This window comes from Triticum aestivum, chromosome 4A, assembly GCF_018294505.1.
Source record: "Triticum aestivum cultivar Chinese Spring chromosome 4A, IWGSC CS RefSeq v2.1, whole genome shotgun sequence".
NCBI classification, from domain to species: domain Eukaryota; kingdom Viridiplantae; phylum Streptophyta; class Magnoliopsida; order Poales; family Poaceae; genus Triticum; species Triticum aestivum.
Window position 1 is genome coordinate 660,335,413 of NC_057803.1, and position 12,996 is coordinate 660,348,408.

Genomic DNA, 12,996 nt, shown 5'->3' on the forward strand with positions numbered 1-12,996 from the left:
AGGAGAGGCGTCACACAAAACATGGCGACAGCAGCAGCTGCATCCCTCGGTTTTCTCCCCGCGATCTACTAGCCAAATCGGAGGCGCGACGCGCCGTCTCCGGCACAAACCTAACCGCTGCTGCGTCCACGGGAGAACCAGAGCGCATCAGGAGGTCGGGGGAGGGGGGAGGGGGCGTACCGGTGCTGGTCCTGGAGTCGGCGGCGAGGACGACCCCGCCGGCGTAGCATACCCCGACGATGGTGGTGCCCATCCGGTGCTCGCCGTCGGTGGGGGCGTCGGCGGAGGAGGGCCCGCCCATGAGCGAGGAGGCGGCGTCCATGGCGGCGGAGAGCGGCGGGCGAGCGGGCGAGATTTGGAGCGGCGACGGTGGGCTGTGCGTGCGTGCTGTCTGCGGCTTTGGCCTCAAGAAAGAAAGGAAGAGGAAGCGAGACGCGTCGGGGGTTCGGGGCCGAGGTGTCTGTCTGGGTCGGAGTCGGGTCGGACCCGAGCGTCCGTCCGGGTTCGGCTCAGCGGGCAGGCGGTCCAGTCCGGCTAGAACCAAACAAACCTCTCCGCGGTGTGCTGTGGCTGGACCGAATCAATGAAGTGAAAATATGCAAGACCGGTGTCATGGATATCATCGAATATGCCATTTTTTAAAAATAAAAAAATCCATTTTATTAACTTGTAATGAAGCATCAAGAGGATGCAGAAGACCATGAGTATATACCCGGCCTCTGCAGACACCTACTGCCCCATCATCAACGCCGCTATCCGGCGTCTGCCGCCACAACTCCAACTTCACAACAACACATAACCTTAGACAAACCAATGGGCACGTCAAAAAAGAGTTGACTACCTTGGCCTATATCGTGACCCCCAACATCGCTCATCGTTGCTGTTGTTGTTGTTGCCTCAGAAGTCTTACAACACTTTCCCCGCAAAAAAAAGTCTTACAACACCACCGACATGACAACCCCGTCACCCCAGACATCCACTGCTCCCTCCAACCGGTGTCCATTCCAAGGACAATACCCCGGCCCAAGGAGGAGCATTACACCGGAACCGGAATGCCACCATCTTCCGATCCTGAGGGAAAAGTATTGTTCATCAAGTATTTCCTTCTCTGGGTTGCGCGTATAGATATAAAGTTAGATACATACAAGTACTTACTACTCCCTCTGTTGCAAAATAGATATAAAGTTAGTAAAAAGTTGAATCATCTATTTTGGAACGGAGGAAGTGGCTACCAATAAAAAAGTATGGTGATTCTCTATCTGTGTGTGTGTGGGATCGTCATTTCCAACCATCGTTCAGGAGAAACAGAGGAATAAATGAGGAAGAGAAATGATAGAAAATCCCTTTGCTGTTCGTTTACCCCTTGTTCGAAAGAAGGAAGGAAAAAAAAAGGTAAGTACTATGTACTGCTAAGGGATGACTAGATCCATACAAGTACCATCTCACGGTCGGAAGTCCCCTTCATCCTCCACCACCACGCCACCAGCACCATTCTACGTATGTGCATGGCTGTCCTGTATGTAGTGGTACAAGACCGACTAAACCGAGCACTACATTGTGCAGCAAGTCGGAATTTAGTGACATCCTAATTTAGGGGGTGTTTGGTTATAGGGACTTAAAAAGGTCCCTTTAAGTCCCATCTAAATCAAACAGGAGAGACTTATAAGGACTTAAAGTGGGCATTTGAGACTTATGAAATAAGACTTTCAAGGAGAGTCTTATAGGGACTTATAGTTGTAATATGGTCTATAAGTCCATGTTAAGTCCCAGGAATCAAACAGGTAGGGACTTTTTAGGGACTTGAGACTTATAAGTTGGGACTAAAAAAAGTCCTAGGACTTATGAACCAAACATGCCCTTAGTATCGACTCATCATAACTAATAAAATGCACTACATTGCCTTAAACGTGAAGTGGCCGATACCGTACTTACCAGTGTGTGAATAAATGGCTAACCTCAATATCAGTAGAATGATCCAATAGTCTCATTTATTCCGTACTTATTCCATGATATGATGATCCCGACACCCAAACTAGCCGAGTAGACTACCAGGCATCGATATATAAACAAAAAGAACCCAAATATGAATGCAAAACTTTGGTCCTAACACGAACTAGGACCTGCATAGAGAAACAAAATAGATGGTGATTGCATCGCAGGTTTTGTGATTTTCATTTAGGTAAAAAAAAATAGAAACACTCAGAAAGCACTAGCTGATAATTATGGATGTTTTCACAACTTGTGAGAAGACATTCTTTTTTTTGAAAAAGGAGGGTCACCCCTGGCTTCTGCATCAGAATGATGCATGCAGCCAAGACTTGTGAGAAGTCATAGGGTGTGGAGAAACATATCTCAAATAATGCTTTACTAGAACTATTTTCACTACTGTTATGAAAAAAATGGAAATGTGATATTGCAGGACCATAAATGGAAGTTTGTTTTCTGGTGACCAGTATAAGTGGAAGTTGATATGATTTACACTGTACCGGAGTAAAGGCTCCAGTTTATATATATTATGCACTTACCAGATTTATGTATAGGAAGAGGAAGAAGGTGACCACAAGGTCGGCATGACATGCAAGTACGTCTCTATGCTCCACAAGGCTAGAAGAATGGACAAGGACCAAGGCAAATGCCTGCAACATAGTAGATGGAAAGCAAACACTGATATAGATTATAATGCAAGAAAAGGGCGAGGTGGGAAAAAAGCAAAGAAATATATTAATTTGTGTTACCTTGGATCAGCCTAATTGATTTTTGGGATGGTTCCCGCTAACCCCCTGCACTGCTGTTTTAGCTCCTCATTGTTGCAGAGCCAGACATCTAACTGTTGCAGTAATTCGGGGAGGCCATCCTCGGGCAGCGACCGGACGCACGGACATGAGCGGACCTCTAATCGTCTGAGGCTGGTCAGCTTGTGCAGCCCTGCAGGGAGGCTCTGAAGCTTGTCGAACATCGAAAACTCGAGCTCCTGGAGGGATGCGAGGAGGTGAAGGGCGCCCTCTTGCTCCTTGGTGAAGCACTTCATCTTTTGGTTTCCATAGAGATGCAGGCGGGTGAGGGAGGAAGACAGGAAGCTACAGATGGGCACAACAAGGAGTCCCATGGCCTCATCCGTACAAAGCTCCTGCAGTTTTGATGAATTTGGGGTGGAAACAAGCAGCTCATGCTCTTCTCCTCCTCCATCCTGCAGCACCTGCCTGGGATTGGGATCCCATCCAACAAAGAATCTAGGGCTGCCATAGATGAGTAATTCTCTGAGCTGTCCCCCGACGGCAAGGAGAGGTCCCAGGCCCTTGCAGCTTTGATCCTCTCCACAGTTCTCCAATACTAATCGGGTGAGAGAGGTGAGGTTTGAGAGCGGCTCCAGTGTCCCCATACCTTCCACACCGGAAATAATAAGGTATTGCAGAGAGGGCGGGAAAATGAAGCAGCAAGGGGAGGAAAACGAGCCAGTGGATAGCATCAGCTGCTCAAGACCTGTCAGGTTATTGAATGCTAACACCTGATCTAACATCTGTAGATCACCCTTTCCAACAATCTCCAATCCTGCTCTGTAGGATGATTTTGAGTACTCAAACTTCTCTAGTAGTTTTACGCTTCGTATTTTTACAGAATGGAGAGTTTCAGTCCAAGGGATATGAGCCACTAACAAGAATTCCGGACAGTTCTCTATCTGAAGCTCTTGCAATTTGGGAAACCAATCAATGCTCCAATCTTGATCAACAATGTGGTTTGAAAATGGCAACTCCAAGAGTTTAGGGCAGTCTCTAATAATCAGTACTTGCAAAAGAGGAAACACATGATGAGCATCCTGTGATGGTACCCATTTCTCAAAGTTTGCCAGTCCAACAAGTTCAAGCCTTCTTAGCCCACAGAAGGTTTGCTCTATAACAAACTCCTTTGTTGCAGCAATATGCTTCAATATTAATGTACGAAGATCCCACATCTTCCCAAAAGAAGGGAGACATTGCCAAGAAACACCGATGAGATGAAGAGATTGAAGACCTTCAACCGTGAGCTTATCACCTAGCCATGTTGGACAGGAAGGGCCTCCATGCCCTCTAATAGACAACTCTTGAAGATATCTATGTGGTTGAAGGCTCTCAAGAACCACCTCTTCCACATCAGGCTTGCTATTAGACCGCTCAGTATCCCAATCTAAGGTTAACCTCTCCAAGTAATTTTTTTCAATCAATTTTGCTTTGGTTGCTTCTTCTTTCGTGTGTATATTCTCAAGGTTATACATGCCAAGTTCCCTTAGTTCCGTCAAATGCTCAAGTTGCTTTGGTTCAAATCCTTCACTTTCTTTATTGACTTTAAATACCTTCAACTCTTCTAAGAGTGTAAGTTTCCCCACATTATAAATATGAGAATGAAGCTCATCACTTGGGGTATAAAAATGACGCAATTTTGCAAGGTTGCTCAAGTCTTTTGGCACATCGCAACAGCCATGCCACCATCCAAGATCTAGAATCCTTAAATGATAAAATTTGGAAATGGCAAGTGGTATCTCCCTCATATACTTTGTCCCCAAACATAGGTACCGTAGGTGGACAAGTGCTGAATTGTTAGGTAATATGAACTCCACAGAAGACGACATGTCAACCAAACGGATAAAGCGAAGGGCATTAGCTTCCTTAAACAAATCATTCAAAATGTGGGAAAAGCTTTCGTCCATTTCTCCAAATAACATCAAAGTATGCAATTCTCTAACCTTCAATCTTGTCTTCAGCTTTCTCAATTGGCTCTTAAAGTTTTCATCACACATTGTATGATCATCATCAATGATTATAGACAAGTGACGAATAGATGGCTTAATTTCTACTGACCCCACATTAGACTGATGTACAGTAAGACATTCATGAGACCCAACCTTTAGTGCTAAATCATGTAGCAGGTCATGCATTACATAACGCACACGACCATTAGTTTCCTCTTCTTTGAAAAATCCATGTGTGACCAGATCATTTAAATTCATTAAACCTACACCTTCCAATGTTTGATTCTGCACACCAGGTTGTAAAATATCTAGTCCTATCCACAAATTGATTAGCTCAGTGGTACTATACTCATGATCTTCCGGAAATAGTGCAGAATAGAAGAAACATTGTTGTTGATGGAAAGAAAGATAGTCATAGCTAAGCTTCAGGGCAGGCATAATGTCATTGGCACCGGTTTGTCTCTCCCATTCTTTACTTTCTAAAACCCTTCTCCAATGACGCAAATTAAGGCACTTTCTCAGTAATGTACCAACAGTTTTTGCAGCAAGAGGGGAGCCCTTTAGTTTTTCCATTATCTTATCTCCGGTATCGAGCAAAAAATTATGATCACTTCTAAAGGGCTCATCACCAAAGATAAATCTAAGGAATAACTTCCTAAATTGTTCGGATTCTAATCCCTCCAACTCTATATAATCAGTTGTTTTAACCATCTTTGCTATTATTGGAAACCGAGTTGTGAGTAGGATCATGCTACCTTTTTCTTGTGATGTTTTGAGTGGCAGCAATAACCTTTTCCAATCATCCTCGTCACTAAACTCCCATATATCATCCAGTACAAGCAAAAACCTTTTAGATCTTAATCTCTGCTCAATCAGCTCTTCCACCCTGCCATATTTTTCCCCTTCAACACGAGGGATATATGTTTCGATCTCTTCCAAAAGTTTATTCAAATTGAATTTGAGTGACACGCACACCCAAATAACAACTTGAAAATGATTTCTAACCTGTTGGTTTCTATATATGTGTTGTATCAGAGTTGTCTTCCCTATCCCCCCTGGACCGACAATCGGAAGCACAGTTAGATCCTTGCTATGGTATCTACCCTTGGTCATATCATGTATGATGCCATTCATGATATGGACCCTCCCATACAGTTTTGGCTCTATGCTCTGACCGGTGGTGATGGGACGACTCTTGGCAATATCTGGGACAATCGTACGGCCACAACTCTGCAGAACCTTGGCAACCTCCGTACGCACAGGCTGCAATTGCTCTATGACACGCTTCATTCTTTCAGAGACATCAACCCTATTAAACCCCAGCATTGGTGCTGCTCTCCGTGGCGCGCCAGAGTGAGTTGGCTGGCCAGAATGATCATCACGAACACGCGGCAAATATGAGCAAGGGAGGAGTTTACCGAGCTTGAGCATGCACCCGCCGTCCTCATCAACCTGATTGGTGTTTGGCGTCGAGGAGGAATCGCCGCGAGACCTCTGCCTACCACGTGGCCAAGTGCAACAGCTGGCCTGTTGTTGTCTGGCATCTTCCACTTCTCCGGGTTCATTGGGACAACAGGCAGCAGACGAGCACGCAGATAAACCAAGCACAGCTTTGGCGGTGTGACGAGCGTTGAGGGCAAGGTCATGGAGGCATCCCTTGGCATGCTGGTCGGCGGCGTCGTACGTGTCGTGGAGCTCGTCGTGGATGCGGAAGTAGTCCAGCTCGTCCAGCAAGTCCTCAGCGGAGTGCGCCGAGTGCCGCAGCTTCCCCAGCAGCTCCTCCAAGGCCGGGCCGTCGATCTGCTTGCGGCTGGCGGCTTCGAGGGTGGCCTGCACGAGCAGCAGCTCCGTCCTCAGGGCCTCGATGTTGAGACCCAGGCGCTTGCTGGCATCCCAAGCCTCCAGCAAGCCATCGGCTACAGGGGCCAGCGCCTTGCCCACCACCCACCGCGCCGCGCTGAGGGCCACGAGCATCGGTCCTCTCGTCACCGGCGGCCGTCTCCCCGCCCACCGCCGCACGTCGTGGAGACGGTCGCTGGTGAGGTGAGGTGAGGGATGTAGCCTGCCTGCCTGAGAATTGTGTTGCTCAGCTCAGGGTAAGAGGGTGGAGCTGTGCTGCTTGGCAGGAGGGAAGATGATTACAGACAGGAGATATGTACTGTATCTTTGTTCAGTTTGGAGTCTCCGCCAAACCGTCCCAAAACAGATGAAATAAATAAATTAGGGTGTAGCCAATGTAGTTGTTGCGTGTGGTCTAATCATTTTGCCGGCCTGATGTCTGCTCTTCTGGCCCTCATGCGCCACTAGGCAGTCAAGTAATAACAATGCTCGTTCTGATTATTGCATTCATGCATCCATTTCATGGTACTAATTGCCAACTAAACCAGGAGCTAGCTAACCATGACAATGACAAACCAAGGTGAGATCAGCATGTGCGTACCCACTCTTTACTTGCCGGCCTTAGGTTGCTTATATAGTTTTAAAAAAGAAGCGGTAGGTATGTGGCTAGCAACCCCAAATGGACAAGTGAAGCTGACCCCCAAGTCAGGCACCTAGGGATGCAAGAGGACGGCGTCCACGTGTCTGCGAACAGAAAAATTAAACTAACATGGTTACTAAAGTAGCAAACCCAAACATTACTGTAAAACTAACATGGTTACTAAAGTAGCAAACATTAGTGTAACATTTGCTTGGTGGACAATCGCGGCCAAGGGGACGCCGTCCGCTTGCATCCCTACAGGTACAGGCAACCGTCCAGTTGAGAATTTAAAAGAAACCGGACAGGTTAGTTTACTGTCTAATCACTGCCGGCAAAGCATCCCATTGAGCAACACTACAGAAACAGTGAAGAAATCGCTGCCAGTAAAGCATCCCCTGAACTGACACTGAAAAATGCTGGACTTGTTGATGGATCAGCTACACTGATATGCATATACGCAAACTCAACCTGGCAGCTAGCCCAAGAAAAGGAAGTCACAGGACCCCATACCACATACTCCCTCCGATTCCTAAATATAAGTCTTTGTAGAGATTTCACTATGGACAACATACGGATGTATCTAGATGCATTTTAGAGTATAGATTCACTCATTTTGCTCCGTACGTGGTTCACAGTGTAATCTCTCCAAAGACTTGTATTTAGGAACGGAGGGAGTAAAAAACTAAGCATTAACTACGTCTTCTAACCACTGTTGCTTCAAATGCAGCACGCCCACAGCACCTAGCTTGTCCGGCAACAAATTAGAACACATGCACCAAACGGCCATTCGAGGAATAGAAAGAAACTCACAGTTGGGCATATGCACCACTCCAGGAAGGTTTTTCGGGAGGATCATCAACTTATCAAGTTGCATACGCTCGCACCCTCACGCTAGCCACAAACCTCAGTTTGTCCATCCTATCAGCAGAGTAAAATTTGCCGACTCAACAAAAAAAAAGAGTAATATTGTTTCACAGGACAACTATTTGTGGTTTATTTAATAACCAACGGCAGGAACTAACAGCAAATAGTACCATTCACGTGTACACCCAACCAGAAAACTTTGCGCCATTCAGAAACAGCATGCTACCGTGACCAAGTCAAGGTCACGGTGCATGCCACTCAATTGTATCACACTGATATGCTCCAAACACTTCTGACCACAATACCCCAGAGGCAAAGACTGATGTGCCAGTACAACATATAGCCACTGTTTCTTTGCAAATGTACAACTTGAATGAACCAGGAGACTTGTTTCCGTGGGGTTTCTCTAGTTCGAATCGTCTTGGGTACGCGTAATTCTGACGCCTGCCTGCCAAAGCAGACGGATGCTACTCCTTGAACCCGAAATCGTCAAATATTCCCTGAAAGTGGAAGATAGAACTTGTCAGTCCTTTCGGATTGCACTTTGAGCCTTGCAGGAGTAGCTCAAATAAAACGTATATCCCAAAATCATCAGATATGCCTGTGCGCATCTTTCCCTTTTATATAGACCGGTTGGGTGCTGAAAGAATCAAAAGCTAACCTCGGCGTCGTTTATCCCATATGCAACACAATAGTGTTCCTGAAAACAGAAAATATAGTGCACGGAAGATCAGAAGAGCGCATAAATTAGTACGATATTTGTATGGGAAATGCGATCCCTCAACTGATAGGCAGTTGTTTGCACGTAATTACCTGCATCATATGCCACTCTTCAAACTCATCAAACAGCTCTAGCCGCTCAATCCTGCAACCATACAGTTTCGTGAGTTGTGGCCGCAACAAAACCAAATAAGTGCAGAGTCACATAAACCGGAACTTAACCCCCTTTTGTCAGTATCATATTTTAAACACTATGGACAGATAAAATTCATTTTTCAGAGACTATCGGAAACGTTACCTACGCCTTTCTCCGGCGTCAATGAAATCATTGTATATTTTCAGCATATCCCGTGCAACAGCTCTCTGAAAAATCAATCGTAAGATCCCCATAAAGACTAGCAATATTAAAGATTTAGTGTTAATCAAATGTACACCTTCCATCCATGATCAAGAAAAAGTTTCTCCTTATGACTTAATGTTGGTGTAGCATTTATGCCAAGGAGCGGGCATCCTCTACTCTGCATTAGTACAACAATAGAAAGAGTTAAATTGTGCATCAGTGCCACAGATGAAGTGGCAGATACCTCAGTGATCAATATACATTTGCACAGCAGAGAAAAGAACAGGTGCTACCCAACAGCAAGAGCACCAGCTATTTTCATTCATACGAGTAAGATGTACTCGGTCAATTGAGATACTAAAACAAATAGATTCATATATTTGATCCCACATTCCAACATGGCAATTGACTTTAAACCGAACAGTTCCCATCATGTTGCAATTTTAGTTTGCCTTCTCACTCTTCAGTTATGGATACAGTAACACCAGATGCTGTCTCCTTTAATTGCCATACAGCTACCGGCCAGTCTTTCCATAGTTTTAAAACGATTTAGTAGCCATTACGCAGGTTGTGTTGAATGAATCACAGAAATAGTCCATGATAAGAAAAGGCCACAGCTTACATTTGTTCCAGTGAGATCCCTAAATAATCTACCTGACTACTTCCACACTCAGTTGCAGATCTCGTTGAGTGTCTACATATTAATTAACCGATATGATATTTTTTATTATAAGATACATGTTCCTCTTATTAACAAAAAGGAGGTCTCTTGATCACTGGAAACACATAACTGAACTCAAGCTATTTCTTTGTTGTCGTCAAATTAGCTGAACTTTATCATAGAAATAGAAATGGTATTCAAGCATATATTTCCTACATAAAACAATATACCAAAATTTTCAACCATTCCTCAAGACAAATGGTTCATGCACCACAGTGAAAGTGTGGAACACAGGTAAAAAGGTACCTCGAGATTCCTAATCATTTGCTCCCCAAATGCATCATCTGGATGGATCTGCATCAACGTAGGAGTCAACAGTGCCAAAAGCTAACAAATATAAGGGTGCAAAAGAGTACATCAATGAGAGAATTGTTCAACCTGCTCATATAAGAAAAAGATTGCACTGGAGAACTTTTCGGATGCCCAACTAACAATAGCATCAGTTGAAGTTGGATCTAAGTAAATTAGAACACACTCTGCAATTATAAAGGTCGGCAAGCTGATGACAACAGAAAGATTTATCAAAAGCTTGAAAAGCTGCCTTGTGATTCAAGTCAACAATGGAAATAACTCTGCAGCATAACTTCAAGCAAATCAAATTATCATTAGCAGATAAAATAGATTCTCATCCAAACTAATCCAAAAGTGAACCAAGATATGTTCACTAAATGACAATAGAAAACCCTATTTTTCAGTTGATGTGACATTAGGACTGTACGCTAATATAAACATGACATAAATTTTAGTTATAACATGTGAGCATCATGCAGGGTGGAAAATTTGATTAAGCTAACAGAGAACGTGGCCACTTTGTGCAGCATAAAGGGAACAAAATATGAAGAGAACACAGGATGCATATAACATACCTTGGGTCCATTTCAGCCATGCGAATAACTGCATCTAGCTTCGGTATATCACGAATATCAGCAGAAAATAGCTTGTAATTTGTACTCGTCACTTCGCCTTTTTCTGAAATATTTGGCCACTGTCAATTTTTGTGCAGGCACATGGAGAACGGAGAAATACCAAATTCAGTGACAAGGAATGATCACTTCAACAGTTCAGCTTACAATTGTTATAACTAAGACTGATACATTTTCCTTTTAAGTTCTAACAAAGGGAATTTTTCTTGCAGACAGAATGGAAGATGGAAGTATAACAGAAACTTTCTACTACAATAACCAACAAGCCATGCTTCCTACCATAAATCTAACTCGCTATAAGCCAACATACATCATGTTATAACCAACGGGACTGACTAATTTGAAATAAACCTCGGTAAATAAGCTCTGGATAAATAAACCAAAAAATTCAAAGCTGTCAAATTTGGTATTGACTACAAAATAAAACAAAAATCAGTCTTGCTTGTTGTTAACAACATTATATTTCTGCAAAATATACATCAACCAAGATAACATGCGGATAAGATATGCATAAAAAGGAATTGTAGTGGCATGAGTGGACAAGTTTAGAACACGTTGACGTTTGGTTCAAGATTAATGCGCCACAGCTAAGCCCAAGCAGTGTGTAGACCGTGACAAACAAAATTGAAGCCACATGTATGGAAAAGGTTGGTAAATGATTGTGTCGGTGACATATGAACCATATAGAAACTAAGAGTAGCCAGCCTCAACCATGACCAGAACCAAACAGATGACGCATAAATTGTGGCAAATTGAATGCTCTTAGATGCACATAGGGCTAGGCAGGCAGTAGAAAAAAATAGAGTAATGAGAGAACTACCTATTGAAATAGAAGCATCAGGTCCTAATTTCTCCTTCATGTCATTATAGTGGTTGATGATGGCAGCCTTTTTGCTGGTTACCTGCAGAACATCAGAAGTTGTCAGAAATTACTTGCTTGTACAAAGATAAGAAGCTGGTGTTCAGAAGGAAGATACAATATATTAACGAGCATAGGAAAAAAATTACATAGAAATGATACTGTGTGGAGTAGTAAGATCCACTTGAATACATAAAGCAAAAAAAAAAAATCCATACCTCCTGAAAATCCAGCTCTACATAAAGGTACGGAGCAAGCCCTTCATCCTACAATAAAAATACAAGGCAGAAACAGAAATGGGTAAATCAATACTATAAAAGCACCATCTCAATTTATGTATTTTGACCTTCATCGCTTCCTCCAACCAAAACAGAAAATAGTTCATCCACATGAATACTGGAACGCAGTCAGCTAGTTAATGACAATGAAGGACACAGCGGATTTAGGTTTAGCTTAAAATGTTTTGTGATGCATGCTAAATGGGCCAGGAAATGGGTAGTAAGCAGGAACTCGTGAAGTACATGAAACATGGAGTTAGGAGACTAACCTGCAACTGGAAAAATGTCGTGTCAAAGCCAGCGCCAAGAGATAATATCTGTTTCCTCTTCTGATCATCACTGCCACTCCCAGCATTGAGGAACTGGAGCATAAGTTTCCTAAGAACAGACCAGCGGGCATAGTAGCCTTTGCGAAGTCATTTGAAGATAAAGAAATTAGAACCTTAACATGATTTAAATTCAGAGAACCGTATTAGAAATATATGGAGGCACTACGATACCACGATTGATTATTGGAGCCCTTTTTGTTGTCCGCCTAACAAAATGGTGCACGTAATCATCCTTCATGTACCCTTTGGTAACACAGGACCTGCAAACGAAGATGATCATGTCACATGGGTAACATATAAGTCAGCCCCGAGTTTGCTCTGCACCTCAAGCACTTAACTTAACCACGAAGTGTCTACTACCTGCTAACCGCAATTCAGGTCACCAATTGACTCGATTTAAGAACGATCCATAGCACAAATAGAGTGTTACTTATATATAATGACATTTCTGTCTCACTGTATAATCCCTTGCAGAAAGGGGCCGGCCAAAAGGGGAGTGTGAGAACAGATAAGCTAAGAGCAGATTTCATATGGAACTAGGACTGGGCAGCTAGAGGAAACAGCATGGCGCACGAAGTAAACCCTGGCTGAAACGTTCCCGTGGCCTCGATCTGCTGCGACGGAAAGCGCGCAAGCACACGAGCTGAGCATCCGACGAGCTAGCCGAGCTCGTTCCCGCAAATCGCAGCCGCTACTACAGCAACTGAGAACACACGCGCGTGCTGGAAAGCAGTGGAAAATGAGGCGGAGCGACGCGGCG

The 12,996-nt window shown here is 43.9% G+C and overlaps 3 protein-coding genes across 3 annotated transcripts in view; all 3 read right to left on the minus strand.

The window, feature by feature from the left end:
• The window catches only part of LOC123087934 (proteasome subunit beta type-6), a 3,536-nt gene extending 3,085 nt beyond the window's left edge, over positions 1-451 (minus strand). Inside the window, exon 1 of the mRNA XM_044510047.1 lies at positions 181-451. Coding sequence (XP_044365982.1) covers positions 181-322 — 142 coding nt within the window. The 5' untranslated portion in view covers positions 323-451. The remainder of the gene's footprint in view (positions 1-180) is intronic.
• A 127-nt stretch (positions 452-578) lies between these two features.
• On the minus strand, positions 579-6,969 carry LOC123087933 (putative disease resistance protein RGA3). The gene is made up of 4 exons (XM_044510046.1): positions 2,736-6,969; positions 2,526-2,636; positions 1,933-2,120; positions 579-1,071 (listed from the first exon to the last, which is right to left on the minus strand). Exon 1 carries the CDS (start codon positions 6,695-6,697, stop codon positions 2,747-2,749), a length of 3,951 nt encoding a protein of 1,316 aa, XP_044365981.1. The 5' UTR covers positions 6,698-6,969; the 3' UTR covers positions 579-1,071; positions 1,933-2,120; positions 2,526-2,636; positions 2,736-2,746.
• Positions 6,970-8,146: 1,177 nt separating this feature from the next.
• Positions 8,147-12,996, minus strand: part of LOC123087935 (leucine carboxyl methyltransferase 1 homolog) — a 5,537-nt gene continuing 687 nt past the window's right edge. Inside the window, exons 2-13 of the mRNA XM_044510048.1 lie at positions 12,408-12,496; positions 12,177-12,313; positions 11,848-11,895; positions 11,591-11,672; positions 10,714-10,816; positions 10,226-10,346; positions 10,094-10,141; positions 9,221-9,304; positions 9,085-9,149; positions 8,880-8,931; positions 8,728-8,766; positions 8,147-8,566 (exon numbers count right to left, since the gene is read on the minus strand). Coding sequence (XP_044365983.1) covers positions 8,534-8,566; positions 8,728-8,766; positions 8,880-8,931; positions 9,085-9,149; positions 9,221-9,304; positions 10,094-10,141; positions 10,226-10,346; positions 10,714-10,816; positions 11,591-11,672; positions 11,848-11,895; positions 12,177-12,313; positions 12,408-12,496 — 901 coding nt within the window. The 3' untranslated portion in view covers positions 8,147-8,533. The remainder of the gene's footprint in view (positions 8,567-8,727; positions 8,767-8,879; positions 8,932-9,084; positions 9,150-9,220; positions 9,305-10,093; positions 10,142-10,225; positions 10,347-10,713; positions 10,817-11,590; positions 11,673-11,847; positions 11,896-12,176; positions 12,314-12,407; positions 12,497-12,996) is intronic.

Excerpts from the sequence above, each read along its gene's own strand:
- LOC123087933 (XM_044510046.1), bottom strand. The coding sequence starts at position 6,697 with ATGCTCGTGGCCCTCAGCGCGGCGCGGTGGGTGGTGGGCAAGGCGCTG.